Source organism: Myxine glutinosa, chromosome 1 (genome assembly GCF_964187855.1).
Source record: "Myxine glutinosa chromosome 1, kmMyxGlut1.1, whole genome shotgun sequence".
Taxonomy (NCBI): Eukaryota; Metazoa; Chordata; class Myxini; order Myxiniformes; family Myxinidae; genus Myxine; species Myxine glutinosa.
In genome coordinates this window covers 273,312,325-273,327,557 of record NC_136261.1, presented here as the reverse complement: position 1 = coordinate 273,327,557, position 15,233 = coordinate 273,312,325, and the positions used below count along the sequence as shown (strand labels likewise).

The 15,233-nt window shown below is 45.1% G+C and overlaps 1 protein-coding gene across 1 annotated transcript in view; it reads left to right on the top strand.

Annotated features, from left to right (window-relative positions):
- OSBPL6 (oxysterol binding protein like 6) overlaps window positions 1–15,233 on the top strand; it is a 182,165-nt gene that overhangs the window by 14,418 nt on the left and 152,514 nt on the right. The window contains exons 2-3 of the mRNA XM_078787034.1: window positions 2,003–2,253; window positions 15,103–15,192. Of these exons, the coding sequence (XP_078643160.1) occupies window positions 2,149–2,253; window positions 15,103–15,192 (195 nt within the window). The 5' untranslated portion in view covers window positions 2,003–2,148. The remainder of the gene's footprint in view (window positions 1–2,002; window positions 2,254–15,102; window positions 15,193–15,233) is intronic.

Here is a 15,233-nt window from a genome sequence, read left to right as displayed (position 1 = left end):
GGATGGAAAACACAGACAAACAAGAGGTGGGAGTGGAGGAGTGGAGGGGAAGTCACAACCAAAGGTACTCCTGGGGGTTCGGAGGTGTAAGATCAGTGCACAGACAGTGCGAATTTGAGTTATTGATGTAAAGTGCAACTCTGCCATCAGAGCAGTGTTCAGGCCCATCAGAACTGAGGAGACAATAGCCAGGGAGACGCATTAAGGTGTCAGGGACGTCCTGTGGGAGGAAGGATTCTGTTAAACACATGAGGTTTATCAGCAGTCGTCTGGATTGAGATGCAGTATCTGTCAGTTTGGAGTGGAGGCCTCGGACGTTTGAGGTTCAGACAGTTATGGACAGGGGAGGATCGACATCGAGAGGGTTTGGAAAAGGAAGGAGGCTGTGAGGGTTTGGAATAGAAGGGATGGTGCGGAACGGGGGTGGGGAAGAGAGTCTGGGTGTGTGCTGGATGGAAGAGGGTGGTTGAGAGGTTGCGGGATTGGGTGGAGGCTGGGTGGTGGGTGACTGGGGCGGGAGAGAGGGGGTGAGGTTGTTAGAGTATGGGATATTTTGGCATAAGCTAGGAGGGTGTGAGACAGGCCACTCTGCCATAAAGCCCAGATCGGTGGAGTGTTGCTGTGATGGTTGTCCTTCTGGAAGTTTCTCCCATCTCCACACAGGATCTCTGGAGCTCAGCCAGAGTGACCATCGGGTTCTTGGTCACCTCTATTACCAAGGCCCTTCTCCCCCGATTGCTCAGTTTGGCCGGGCGGCCAGCTCTCGGAAGAGTCCTGGTTGTTCCAAACTTCTTCCATTTAATAATTACTAGGGCATGCCCGTACTATATATATATCTAAAATTATATCCCCCCCCTCTATTTACATGAAATGGTTTGGTCCATTCGCAAAGCCAAAGCGAACGGCTTGCGAGTACGGTGACAATCCCCCCCCTCTATTTACATGAAATGGTTTGGTGCATTCGCAAAGCCAAAGTGAACGGCTTGCGAGTACGGTGACAATCCCCCCCCCCCCCTCTATTTACATGAAATGGTTTGGTCCAAAGCGAACGGCTTGCGGAGTTTGGTAAATAAATCGCCATAGCTCGGTAACTACTTGTCCGATTAATATGAAACCTTGAAAAGGCACATCCTCGGGTCCCCAGCAATATACCTGGCAAGTTTCAAGTATATCGGACCCGTGGTTGTCGAGAAACAGCGGTCACAGACAAACGACAAACACACAGACAAACACACAGACATACAGAGATTACTGGAATTATAGATAGATAGATGGAGGCCACTGTGCTCTTGGGAACCTTCAATGCAGCAGAATTTTTTTGTAGGCTTCCCCAGATCTGTGCCTCGACACAATCCTGTCTCTGAGCTCTGCAGGCAGTTCCTTCGACCTCATGGCTTCGTTTTTGCTCTGATATGCATTGTCAGCTGTGAGACCTTATATAGACCCGTGTGTGCCTATCCAAATCATGTCCAATCAATTGAATTTACCACAGGTAGACTTCAATCAAGGTGTAGAAACATCTCAAAGATGATCAAGAGAAATGGGAGGCACCTGAGCTAAATTTCAAGTGTCATAGCAAAGGGTATGAATACTTATGTCAATGTGATATTTCAGTTTTTTCTTTTTAATAAATTTGCAAAACTTTCTAAAATCCTGTTTACCCTTTGTCATTATGGGGTATTGAGTGTAGATTGATGAGGGAAAAAATGAATTTAAACGATTTCAGCATAAGGCTGCAACATAACAAAATGTGAAAAAAGTGAAGGGATCTGAATACTTTCTGAATGCACTGTATGTTTGAGATAATGGAATGAATTTTTTCCTCTCATAAAGCCCTAACATAAGTCATTTCATTAATTTGGATTTGTTAGGCTACGACAACCTCAAAGTGACAAAATAACAATTATTTCAAAGCAATCCTAAATATTTTTATTTTGATGGACCCATATGATGTTTTGATGATGTTTTTGATTTTTTTTTGATTTTTTTTTTTGTGCTGTAGTGGTTGCTGAGAAGAGCAGGCAGGCATCCTTGGCTTTGTTGAGGCACAGAGGGGAGTCATTCTTGGCATTCTTGGCGAGCAGGAAAGACAGCCTATTGTGACAACTACGTGGTAATCACTTTTGAGAGTGCTTTGCTCCAGTCACAATGAGTAGTGATGACAAGGCATCCAAAAATTCCTCACCATCTCTTTCACAATCTGTGACGCCATCACAACCCAGCAATCAATCATCGTGCCGAGAAAGCCGACAGGTGGGTCGTAATAGACACAGCTCATAATGGCTTGTGGTATTTAGGGAACTACATGTTCGAAAGATAAATTCCAAATTTAGGGCTGCTGGCCATACACAGATGTATTTGTATTGAATATTTCAGAGGTTAAGTTTGCCAAGGGATAGGTTAGGGCTAGGTTGACCTTTATTGACTTTCTAATTCAATGACTTATACAGCTTTATACTACCTGATTAAAAGCTGCAGAGTGCATTGGATTAGGATAAATCAAATGGGACTAATGCAAATGTCTTCATCTCTAAAACCATTGGCAGCCAATGGAGCATGTTGGCATGAACAGCCTGGAAATTTGCCACCCGTGGTCTCCACAACTGATGAGATATGTACAAATATCGTAATCAGGGGAAGTGCTTTAATAGTTGAGTGAATCTAGTTATTGAGTGAATAAGAAAATACCATGGGAAATCTTAATTCATAGTTGGTAGCCCTTGCCAAGTATTTTACTGTCACAGTTAATTCTGCAAGTTGTTTTATTTGTATACAAATTCAAGGCATAGCTAGAATGCGGAATGGATCAGAACGCAACAGAACAAAAGGAACAGTTGAAAAAGGGGAAAGGGGGCGTTGGTGAATGGAGGGATGTGGGGAGGAAATAGGGGTAGGGGGGATGCAGAGGGGTGGACAATATGGATGTAGAAGCAAACTCTAAGGAAGGAAACACTGGAAATTTTGAAGGAGGTGGGCTTGGGGGTGGAAGGGGTGGGGTTTAACGAGGCTAGAAAATACCATGGTTTTGATGGGGGATGATTGAGAGGGCGGTGAACATCTGCCTTGAAGATGTAGGTGGGAGGAGTGAGATTGAAGAGAATGTGGTTGTTGACTCCACAGGGGGAAAGAGAGGAACAAATAAGTGAGGTTGAGCAGTGATTCTGTATTTTAGTAGTTTCACCAGTAGGGGGTTGATGGCAGAGTGTGTGTGTCTTGTATAGACCTGGGGGGAGAGGTAGTGGAGGTGGGAGGGACAAACCACAAAAAGAGCAGAAGGTGCAAGACCAGAAAGTGGCAGTAGAAAACAGAGAGACCGCCGACCTGCCTGCCATGGGGAAGTGATAGGCCCATAGACTCAGCTTCATCATGTGAGATTTCAATGATCGTAAAAGGCCTTCGTTAATATGGTGTCAAGCTGATCAAGGTGTGAGGAAGGGGTGTCAACCCAGAGAGGGGAGCAGTTCTCCACACAGGCTGTGGATGAAGGCCTAGTAGGTGGATAGGAGTTCTGGTCTTTCAACGAAGGACTTTGTGTGATGGAGGATGCCCAGTCAGCGACTGGCTTTGGAGGCCAACAAAGAAAGACGAAAGAAGAAGACCCATTTTGAAAGGTGGTCCCCCTGTGCTGTCTTTCCCTCGCGGTCCCACTGTGTTGTCTTTCCCTCGTGGTCCTTCTGTGCTGTCTTTCCCTCGCGGTCCCCCTGTGCTGTCTTTCCCTCGCGGTCCCCCTGTGCTGTCTTTCCCTCGCGGTCCCACTGTACTGTCTTTCCCTCGCGGTCCCTCTGTGCTGTCTTTTCCTCGAGGTCCCTCTGTGCTGTCTTTCCCTTGCGGTCCCCCTGTGCTGTCTTTCCCTCGCGGTCCCCCTGTGCTGTCTTTCCCTCGCGGTCCCACTGTACTGTCTTTCCCTCGCGGTCCCTCTGTGCTGTCTTTTCCTCGAGGTCCCTCTGTGCTGTCTTTCCCTTGCGGTCCCACTGTACTGTCTTTCCCTCACGGTCCCTCTGTGCTGTCTTTCCCTTGTGGTCCCCCTGTGCTGTCTTTCCCTCACGGTCCCCCTGTGCTGTCTTTCCCTCGTGGTCCCCCTGTGCTGTCTTTCCCTCGTGGTCCTCCTGTGCTGTCTTTCCCTCGTGGTCCCCCTGTGCTGTCTTTCCCTCGCGGTCCCACTGTACTGTCTTTCCCTCGCGGTTGTCAGCTCTTTCACGAGCCTCGATTCAGTATTAAAAAAATAAAATAAAAAAAAGATTGTGGTTGAGAGTGAGACTCAAGAGTTTGATTGACAACTCTGTCAAGAGGATTGTTATAAGAAAGTAGGTTAGGGGTGGAGGTTAGGGGGAGTTGCCAAGTGGTGCTTTCGGAGGGAGAGAGAGATTGTTGAGAGTGTGAGATTTGTCAGGATTGACTGACATGTACCGAGTGTTTGACCGGCTTGTAATTTTGTCAAGATCTGAAAAGAGACCTTGACTTGAGGTTTGCTTATATTGAAATGAAAAGATGCAATGGTATCTTTTTGGATAATTTATTGTATGAAATATAATAATTGTGTCGTCGTCATCATCGTTCATATGCAGCACAAGGTTGCAAGGTAGCATCATTGGCTGAGGGCGCAGCTGTGCCGCTGATGCAATGACCTCTGCTGGTTAGGGCAGGAATTTGGCCATGGTGCCCGCAATAGCTCGCCTAATCTTTGTGAATGACTACTCAATTGTATCCCGTTGAGTAGCCGAAGGACTACTCTTCGCCTAGTCGATGGGATATAATTCTCGGTAAAAGCTCTGTACAACACTGCACAGCCTAGAATGATATTCAGATTTCAACTGCTTCCTTATAATTGTGGGAGATTGTACATCAAGTCACTTGAAATCTATTTTAAGACTTAAGATAACAATACAGTGCCCTCCATAAGTATTGGAACAGTGAAGTTCAATTTGTTATTATTGCTACACAGGGGTGTATCTACGGAAAATAGCGCCTATGGCAAGCACTGAAATTGCGCCCCTGTCCAAACATCTCACACCCATCTTTTAGATAACTTTACCATAAAATCAGCTCAAAAATACAAGTCAAGCTCGTTAATCTTTTAATTAATAAATTATGGCACTACATGAACATTACAACTGCACCTTCCTTGCTTTCACTGATGCAAATTGGTCTATGATGTGCTCAAACTCAGTTTTTTCAGTTTCTTCTCTTTCTGCACTCAGCAGAGCAAGATCACAAAGTCTGCCTTGACCCATGGAGGCTCTCAAATACGAAAGTATTAGTTTTAACTTGCTGAATGATTTCTCATAGCTGGCGATGGAAACTGCGATGGTTAGCATTATCTGAATAGCAATGCGAAGATTGGGGAAGACGTTCTCATCTCCACACTGAACAATTAATTTGAGAAGCTCTTCAGGTCTTGATATTTTCATGTTGGCCCGACTTGATAGCAACATTCTGCAATCCAAAATTTCTTCATATAGCTGCTGTCCATCAACATCAGAGCTGTACAATTCGCCCAAATTTTCGCACTTCTTCTTTAGGTTGTTACTGTCGGCGCCGTAACACAGTCCCTCGACATCGAGGAGGAACCCAAACTTGGCGTCAGTGTCGTGCAAACGAGCGAACCTTTCATCCATTTCTCTGTGAAGACGGTCGAGTGTTCCCTTCATGACTCTTTCCATTTCCTCCTTGGCTGTTAACCCAGCGTCTCTCGAGTTCTCATCAGCCATTCGTTTCTTTCGTCTGACGTCTTTCAACTTCAATATTCCATTCTTGACAGAGACCGAGTCCTTCTTCGAGTGACTCACTGACCAACACTTCTCTTTCATCATCAAAATGATCTCGGAGGGCTTTCAAATCCAGGGCAGCATCGTGGAAGTTCATGCTAGGATCCTGAGCCTCTTTTGGATACGGTCAATGCGAATGAGTACTTTGTTCCAAAATCCGAGCAAAGTCAGAAAATCGTAACTCAACATGCGGTTATACAGTTGCCTTGCGTCACTTCTTCTTTCACTGGTCTCGTTTTCATTGTCTATCATGTCCTGGAGAACTTGAAGTATCTCCTCAAGGTACTTGTTGATGGGCTTTTTTTTTTTTTTTTTTTTTTTGTATACAATATCGACGCTCGTGAAAGAGCGAACATTAATCACACAGAAAGACAAACCGACACATAAAACATATAACATGGGGAGCGGTAGACAAGATTGGGAGAGGGGGAAGGACACAAACACAACATTTGAGAGCAGGGACATCGAGAGATCTGTGGGAGGGAGAGGGCTTGGGGTGGGGGGGGGGGGGGTGTTGGGAGAGGTATAAAACATATGGACACTGCCAGGACTTCCAGGAAAGAAGTTGGAATTTCAAACAAGGTGGATCTGGGGTGAATTAGCAGGGGTAGAAAAGATCAAGGTTTTGGATGGGGGAAGATAAGACATGGTGGTGAACAGCTGTTTTAAAGACCTGGAGGGAGGAGTGGGATTGAAGGGAATGTGGGAGTTTGTTCCAGAGGCGGTAGAAAAGAGGAATTAAAGAGTGAAGGTGAGCAGAGAGCCGAGATTTCGGCAGTTTAACCATCAGAGGGTTGCTGGCAGATCTAGTGTGACCTGGAGGAATATTTGGGGGACAAAGCACAGAGAGAGCTGGGGGAGCGAGGCTGGAGAGGAGTCGGTAGAAGACAGAAAGACCACCTACCTATCTGCCTGCGGTGAGTGAGTGAAAGGCCCTCGGAGATAGCTTCATCGCGGGAGATTCCAATGATTCTGAAAGCTTTGGTTTCAACAGCGTGAAGCCGAGCTAGGTGTGAGGCAGGAGCACCGGCCCAGAGGGGAGAACAGTATTCCATTGAGCTGCGGATGAAAGCCTTGTATGTGGTGAGGACCTCAGGTGTGCCTAGGAAGGACTTCGCACGATGGAGGATGCCCAGTCGGCGACTGGCTTTGGAGGCCAGCTTGGAAATGTGGTTTTCCCAAGAAAGATCATGGCAGACAGTGAGACCCAAAAGCTTGAGCGACAGAACTTCTTGGAGAGGATTGTTGAGAAAGTAGATGGGAGGGTTGTCCTGTCAATCTTTTCGGAGAGACATAGTAAGAGTGTGAGATTTGTCAGGATTGAAAGACATGTTCCACTTGTTTGACCAGTCTGTGATTTTGTCCAGGTCTTCAGAGAGTGAGGAGGCTGCAGACTGCCGATCTGAGGGAAGAGGAATGGAGCGGCAGAGAGTGGAGTCATCAGCAAAGAGATAGAGAGGATTTTCCAGAGAGTCGGAGAGATCATTGATAAAGACCAGAAAAAGCACAGGGCCCAGAACACTGCCTTGGGGAACTCCAGCCTAAACAGGAAGGGGAGATGAGAGAAATCCATTCAGGGCCACACGATGACTATGACCAGAGAGGAAGTCCGCAAGCCATGCATGGAGATTTCCATGGATACCATAGGAGGAGAGTTTGGTGAGCAGAGCTGGGTGCCAAACCGTATCGAAGGCATGTGATATGTCAAGGGAGACAGCTCTGATTTCCTGTTTGGCATTGAGGACCTCCATCCATTGTTGAGACAGCAGAAGCAGCATGTCCAGAGTAGAATGACCTGGTCTGAATCCAAATTGATGATCGGAGATCAAGCCATTGGGAGAAGAGGAAGGATTTGATATCCGAAGCAATGATGGATTCCATGACTTTGCTGATAATTGGGAGCAGGCTGATTGGTCTGTAGTTTCAAGGATCTGTTTTTGCACATTTTTTGTGTAAGGCGGTAATGTTTGCTGATTTCCAGGATGCTGGCAGATGACCTTGAACAAAAGAGAGGGTGAAAAGAACAGAGAGAAGGTGAGATAGAGCGGCAGAGCAGGATTTTAGTACCCGTGGGCTGATGCCGTCTGGTCCAGTTGCAGAATCAGAGTCGAGGTTTGACAAAAACTCCTCAACCTTGTCAGGAGAGAAGGACACGGAGTCCAGGAGCAGCTGGGTACGACTGGGTACGGTGGGTACAGAGAGAGAGACGGGTTTGGGACACAAGCTTTAGAGGCAAACACAGAGTTGAGGCATTCAGCTTTTTCACGTGCGGAGTCAGCTGTGTAGCCGTTTGAGGTAAGGGAGGGGACGGAGGGGATGTATATGTCCCCCTTAAACTGGAATCTAGTAATACGATCATGGTATTGGTATATCTGAACAGGAGGCCAAATATCAAGGTCTTCTTCTTTGCAGATTTGTGGACTCTCTTCGTTTTCTATAGTCTCATGTCTGGTGCTCCGTAGCGAGCCTGTGGCCTGGGGGCCCTGCTTCCTCCCACTCTCTCTTACCTTCATACTCACACAGCTAGAACAGGTTGCACATATTCTTCCAGAATTCCACACCTGCTTAACCCCCCCAACTGCAAGCTGTATCCTACGCCCACCTCCATTCCTTTATCCCTCCGTTCATTGTCAGTGGAACCAACTCCCTCTAGTAGTTATCTTGTTCCCCTCCCTTCTACTGTTACCCATTGCCATCTCATGCTTTCTCCTCAGACCAGACAAGCTCTCTTGTACATTCACTGAACTACTCCTACCCCTTTCCTTTCTGCCGCTCATATGTGATGTCTTTGTCTCCCTGTGCTGCGTTGATCCCCTTTCAGTCTGTAAACTTTCTGCCCTCTGTCTTCTAGCTCCTCGATGAGCTTAGAAGTCTGTCTAAAGAATTGATAAGAAACAAGGCAATTTTCTTTTAAGAACCATCTTGCAATGCGATCTAACATTCATTGTTCCTAATTAGGAGAAAACTTTATTTGCCAGGATAACTACAGGAATTAATTCAGTGTTAGGCTGACAGGGTAGAGGGAGTGTAATCACCTTTCAGATGTCACCCATGGGCTCAGTCACCCAAGTGTTTCACAGTTAGGCTGTTGGGTCATTGAGTGTGCTGTCCTTTTGAGGGGAAATTTGAGTGTTATGTCCTGTGGTACCTTTGGAAAAAAGTGTATCAGTACAGTGCGTAGGTTGCACATTTATCTTTGAACTGTCCAGTCAATTTTCAACTCCTGAGCCGACTATAAATTGTGGGTTGGTTAAATCACAATGTGTGCCATCCCTTGGGTGGACAATAAGCTGGATACCCTTCTGCAAGCATGTGCCTGATGGTAAAGATTCCATGGTATCAATTACAAAGCTCAAGGTCTGCCAGAAACCCCACACTGGAGAAACTGCCAAAATCAAGATTGGCTGCTCACCTTCACTCTTTCATTCCTCTTTACTCCCACCTCTTGAACAAACTCCCACACTCTCTTCAATCCCACTCTTCCCTCCAGGTCTTTAAAACAGCTGCTCCTCACCATCTCTTATCTTCCCCCATCCAAAACAATGATTTCTACCCTTGTGAATCCACCCCAAACCCACCTTCTTCAAATTCCCTGTTTTCTTTCCTGAAAGTCCTTTCGTGTCCATCACGTTTATCCCGTGTACCCCGCATAGGCTCTCTCTCTTCCATAGATCTCCTAATGTCACTGTTCCCTACTGTTGCTGTGGTTCCCTCTCCCACCCACTCTTGTTTCCTGCTCCCTTTATTATATGTTCTGTGTGTTAGCTTTATATGATCTTCAACAATGTATAAAGAGTAGACGAGTTATAAACACCACTCTCAGCAAATTCCAAAGTCCTCCCCTAACGAGCTCCAGTTGAACATTAGGCTCACCAGTCGGTTGGTGAAAGCCTTGGGCTAGGCTATCCACTGTGGCCGACCCTAGAATAACATGATATTAATTAGGGCCATTAAAAAAGGAAGTGGAGACCTTTGAAAAAGGAAAAGAAAAGGCCATTGTTTGCTAAATGCTAAAATAATAGTCAAATACTAATTTCCTGCCTATCCCAGGTAATGCATCAATGGTTTAACCACTTTTCCACACTCAGAAATGATACAAACCAATAGCCAGGTGCATATTAATGAATTTCAATGTTCTTAATACTTATTCTCTGAGTCTCTCCCTGAGTATCACCTCCATTTTGCACTTTGCACAAACATTTCAATAACCATTAAGCATGAAGCAGTCTGAGTGGTCTGAAGAACTGCTGAAGCAGTCTGAGTGTGCTTATCTATATAATAATACACAAATAGTGCATGGTTAACCAAAATATACTCCCTCCCCACTGCCTTTCGCCTACCGTAACCCATCCCGATGGACTGGGGGCCCTGCTCGCTACGGAGCACAATATTTCGATTTTTGTGTCCGTCATCGTTGTCGGTGATCGACTGAAATATGCTACGGTGATCTACAACGATATACCCAGACTGAAATATGCTACGGTGATCTACTACGATATACCCAGACTGAAATATGCTACGGTGATCTACTACGATATACCTCGACTGAAATATGCTACGGTGATCTACTACGATATACCTCGACTGAAATATGCTTCGGTGATCAACTACGATATACCTCGACTGAAATATGCTACGGTGATCTACTACGATATACCTCGACTGAAATATGCTACGGTGATCTACTATGATATACCTCGCCTGAAATATGCTACGGTGATCAACTACGATATACCTCGACTGAAATATGCTACGGTGATCTACTACGATATACCTCGACTGAAATATGCTACGGTGATCTACTACGATATACCTCGACTGAAATATGCTACAGTGATCCACTACGATATACCTCGACTGAAATATGCTATGGTGATCTACTACGATATACCTCGACTGAAATATGCTATGGGGATCTACTGCGATATATCTCGACTGAAATATGGTACGGTGATCTACTACGATATACCTCGACTGAAATATGCTTTGGTGATCTACTATGATATACCTCGACTGAAATATGCTACGGTGATCTACTACGATATACCTCGACTGAAATATGCTTTGGTGATCTACTATGATATACCTCGACTGAAATATGCTACGGTGATCTGCTATGATATACCTCGACTGAAATATGCTTCGGTGATCTACTATGATATACCTCGACTGAAATATGCTTCAGTGATCTACTACGATATACCTCGACTGAAATATGCTACGGTGATCTACGATATACCTGGACTGAAATATGCTACGGTGATCTGCTATGATAACCTCGACTGAAATATGCTACGGTGATGAGTGAATGATCGTTTTAAGGCCATTTTCCCCGCAAGAGCGGGGGTTAGCCTTGCGGGCCCCATGACAATCATGGTTCCCTGTTTGAGGCAATGTTTTTATGGCCGGATGCCCTTCCTGACGCCAACCATTAATCGCCTCTTACGATGCGCAGGGATACGGTGTACCTATTCTAAACCGGGGTACACACCGGGATCATTCATCCCAGCAAGCTGGTACTCAAATTTGCCGACCTCGGAAGGAAGACAGGCTGAGTCAACCCCCCTGGCATTAATTCAGCAATCGACCGGGATTCGAACCCAGGATCCTAGGATCCCAAGCCGGCACCCTAACCGCTAAGCCAACACCAGGCTACGGTGATCTACTATGATATACCTCGACTGAAATATGCTTCGGTGATCTACTACGATATACCTCGACTGAAATATGCTGCAGCGATCTACTACGATATACCTCAACTGAAATATGCTACCATGATCTACTACGATATACCTCAACTGAAATATGCTTTGGTGATATATTACAATCTACTAGAAACACCCTCTTTTTAAGGGAGCGGCAAGGGAAGGTTTTTTTTTAATGAGTTATATTCTCTGTTATAATTACACAATTCAATTTCTTTCAATCAATTATTTTATCATGAATAGCTTCAAAATGTGAAATTACCTTATTCAAAGCATCTGGGGTCGTTGATTTTTCAATGGGTGACTGCTATTGTAAAATAATTACGGATTGGATTATAGAGAGTTTTTGCATGAAATAACAATGTACCTCATCATGTAATTGAATTTGGGGCACCACTATGACATCTCACCTCCATTACCAGCCATTATATTTGGTCCTCAAAGATGATTATGATACACTGCATGTTATTTTATTTTATGTTCACCATTTGTGTGGAGCAAAATTGGAATCTGTATAACAATTAAATACAGTCACGTGAAAAAGTAAGTACACCCCATGTAAAGTTTTGACTTTTTCAACATATTTCAACATACAGCTATTTGATCTTTATTTCAACAATATTGATAGATAAAGGTGATATAATAAAACAAATATCATGAAACATTTACATTTTGTAGTCCATTGTATAATTTCAATAAACATAAATGCAAATTTCGCATGTGGAAAAAGTAAGTACACCCTTGGCTCTAATAGGTGGTATTGCCCCCTTTTGCAGAAACAACCTCAAGTCGGCGTTTCTTATAACTGTCTACCAGTCTCTGACATCGACTGGGAGAAATTTGTGCCCACTCCTCCATGTTTGAGGGGTTTCTTGCATGCACAGCTCATTTCAAATCCCCCCACAACATCTCGATGGGATTTAGATCCGGGCTTTGACTTGCCCATTGCAGAACCCTCCATTTCTTTCTTTTCAGCCATTCCTTGGTGGATTTACTGGTATGTTTAGGGTCATTGTCATGTTGCAAGGTCCACCTTTGGTTGAGCTTCAACTTTTCGACAGATGGCCTCACATTATCCTCAAGCACCCTCTGGTACAATGAAGAATTCATAGTGGATTCGATCGTGCACTTTGACTTCAACAGTGGCAAGAGATACCTGTAGGTCCCGTGATGACATTCTGGGGTTCATAGAGACTTCTTTCAGCATCTTGCGGTCTGCTCTCGGGCTGAACTTGCTGGGGCGGCCTGGCCAGAACAAGTTGGCAGTTGTTTGGCATCTTCTCCACTTGTAGATGATCTTCCGGACAGTCGAATGATTGATTTCAAATTGTTTGGAGATCTTTTTAAATCCCTTCCCAGACTCGTGGGCATCTATAATCTTCTTTCTGATGGCCTCAAAGAGCTCTTTTGATCTAGGCATGGTGACGCTGCACACTTCAACAACAAAGAGCAAACCAAATTAAATGTCTGAGGTTTAAATAAGACAGGTTCCTCCAAGATCTTCTCTAACGATGTTCTAATCATTTGCACCTGAGCTGGTGCACCTGATTGTAATTTTAGGTATTTGAAGTAGTGATAAATGTAGGGGTGTACTTACTTTTTCCACATGCGAAATTTACATTTATGTTTATTTAAATTATACAATGGACTACAAAATGTAAATGTTTCATGATATTTTTTTTTATTATATCACCTTTATGTATCAAAGATATGAAATCTTTCCTCTTCTCCAATGGCTTGATCTCTGATCATCAATTTGGTTTCAGACCTGGTTACTCTACTCTGGACATGCTGCTTCTGCTTTGTCAACAATGGATGGAGGTCCTCAACGCCAAACAGGAAATTAGAGCCGTCTCCCTTGACATTTCACGTGCCTTCGATACGGTCTGGCACCCTGCTCTGCTCACCAAACCCTCCTCCTTTGGTATCCATGGAAATCTCCACGCATGGCTGGCGGACTTCCTCTCTGGTCGTAGTCAACGTGTGGCCCTGAATGGGTTTCTCTCATCTCCTCTTCCTGTTCAGGCTGGAGTTCCCCAAGGTAGTGTTCTGGGCCCTGTGCTTTTTCTGGTCTTCATCAATGATCTCTCTGACTCTCTTGAAAATCCTCTCTATCTCTTTGCTGACGACTCTACTCTCTGTCGCTCCATTCCTCATCCCTCAGATCGGCAGTCTGCAGCCTCCTCACTCTCTGCAGACCTGGACAAAATCACAGACTGGGCAAACAAATGGAACATGTCTTTCAATCCTGATAAATCTCACACTCTTACGATGTCTCTCCGAAAAGACCGACTGGAAAACCCTCCCATCCACTTTCTGAATAATCCTCTCCAAGAAGTTCTGTCACTCAAGCTTTTGGGTCTCACTATTTGCCATGATCTTTCCTGGGAAAACCACATTTCAAATCTGGCCTCCAAAGCCAGTCGCCGACTGGGCATCCTCCGTCGTGCGAAGTCCTTCCTTGGCACACCTGAGCTCCTCACCACATACAAGGCTTTCATCCGCAGCTCTATGGAATACTGCTCTCCCCTCTGGTCTGGTGCTCCTGCCTCACACCTAGCCCGTCTTCACGCTGTTGAAACCAAAGCGTTCAGAATCATTGGAATCTCCCGCGATGAAGCTAACTCCAAGGGCCTTTCACTCACTCACCGCAGGCAGGTTGGTGGTCTTTCCGTCTTCTACCGACTCCTCTCTGGCCTTGCCCCCCCCCCCAGCTCTCTCTGGGCTCTGTCCCGCAAATATTCCTAGAGGTCGCACAAGATCTGCCTGCAACCCTCTTTTGGTTAAACTGCCAAAATCAAGACTCTCTGCTCACCTTCACTCCTTCATTCCTCTTTTCTCCCGCCTCTGGAACAAACTCCCTCACTCTCTTCAATCCCACTCCACCCTCCAAGTCTTTAAAACAGCTGTTCACCACCATCTCTTATCTTCCCCCATCCAAAACCTTGATCTTTTCTACCCCCGCTAATTTCACCCCAATTCCACTTTTTGAAATACCAACTTTTGTCCTGGAAGTCCTTGATGTCCTTGTGCTTTATACTTCTCCCTCCCCGCCCCCCCCCCCCCACCCCTTCCCACGCCTCCTGCCCCCAAGCCCTCTCCCTCCCACACTTCTCCCTGCTCTCAAATGTTGTGGCTGTGTGCTTCCCCTTCTCTCCCAATCTTGTCTTCCGCTCCCTCTTTTTGTATATTTTGTTTGTCTGGTTGATTTGTTTGTGAAATAAATGTTAGCTCTTTCACGAGCCTCGATTCAGTATACAAAAAAAAAAAAAAAAAAAAAAAAAAAAAAAATATTGTTGAAATGAAGATCAAATAGCTGCATGTTGAAATATGTTGAAAAAGTCAAAACTTTACATGGGGTGTACTTACTTTTTCACGTGACTGTATACGGAGGCCAAAGTACATATATTGAATCGAAGCAAAATGAGGGCGATTGTGTTTTTAACACTGTAGAATAACGAAAGAAGGTGGTCTTAACATGTTACTTCGTTCGGATCGGTGTATCTGGTGGGTAGTTTCCTCCAGTCAGTGCAATGAAAACATTTTCTTTCCTAATTCAGTGGTAGACTGTCACAATAGTCACACCGTCTCTGACACATTCCAAACAAATGAAGTGTTCTTGTTTCTTTCAGTCAGAGCAGATGCCAGAGGAGAGATTTCTTCCCATCTGCATTCTAAGTCCTCCTGTGCAACCTGGTTTTGTCCAACCCACACCGAGAAAGGTTGGCTACCATTTCTGTTTTCCCTCTGGGTCCATTTTCTT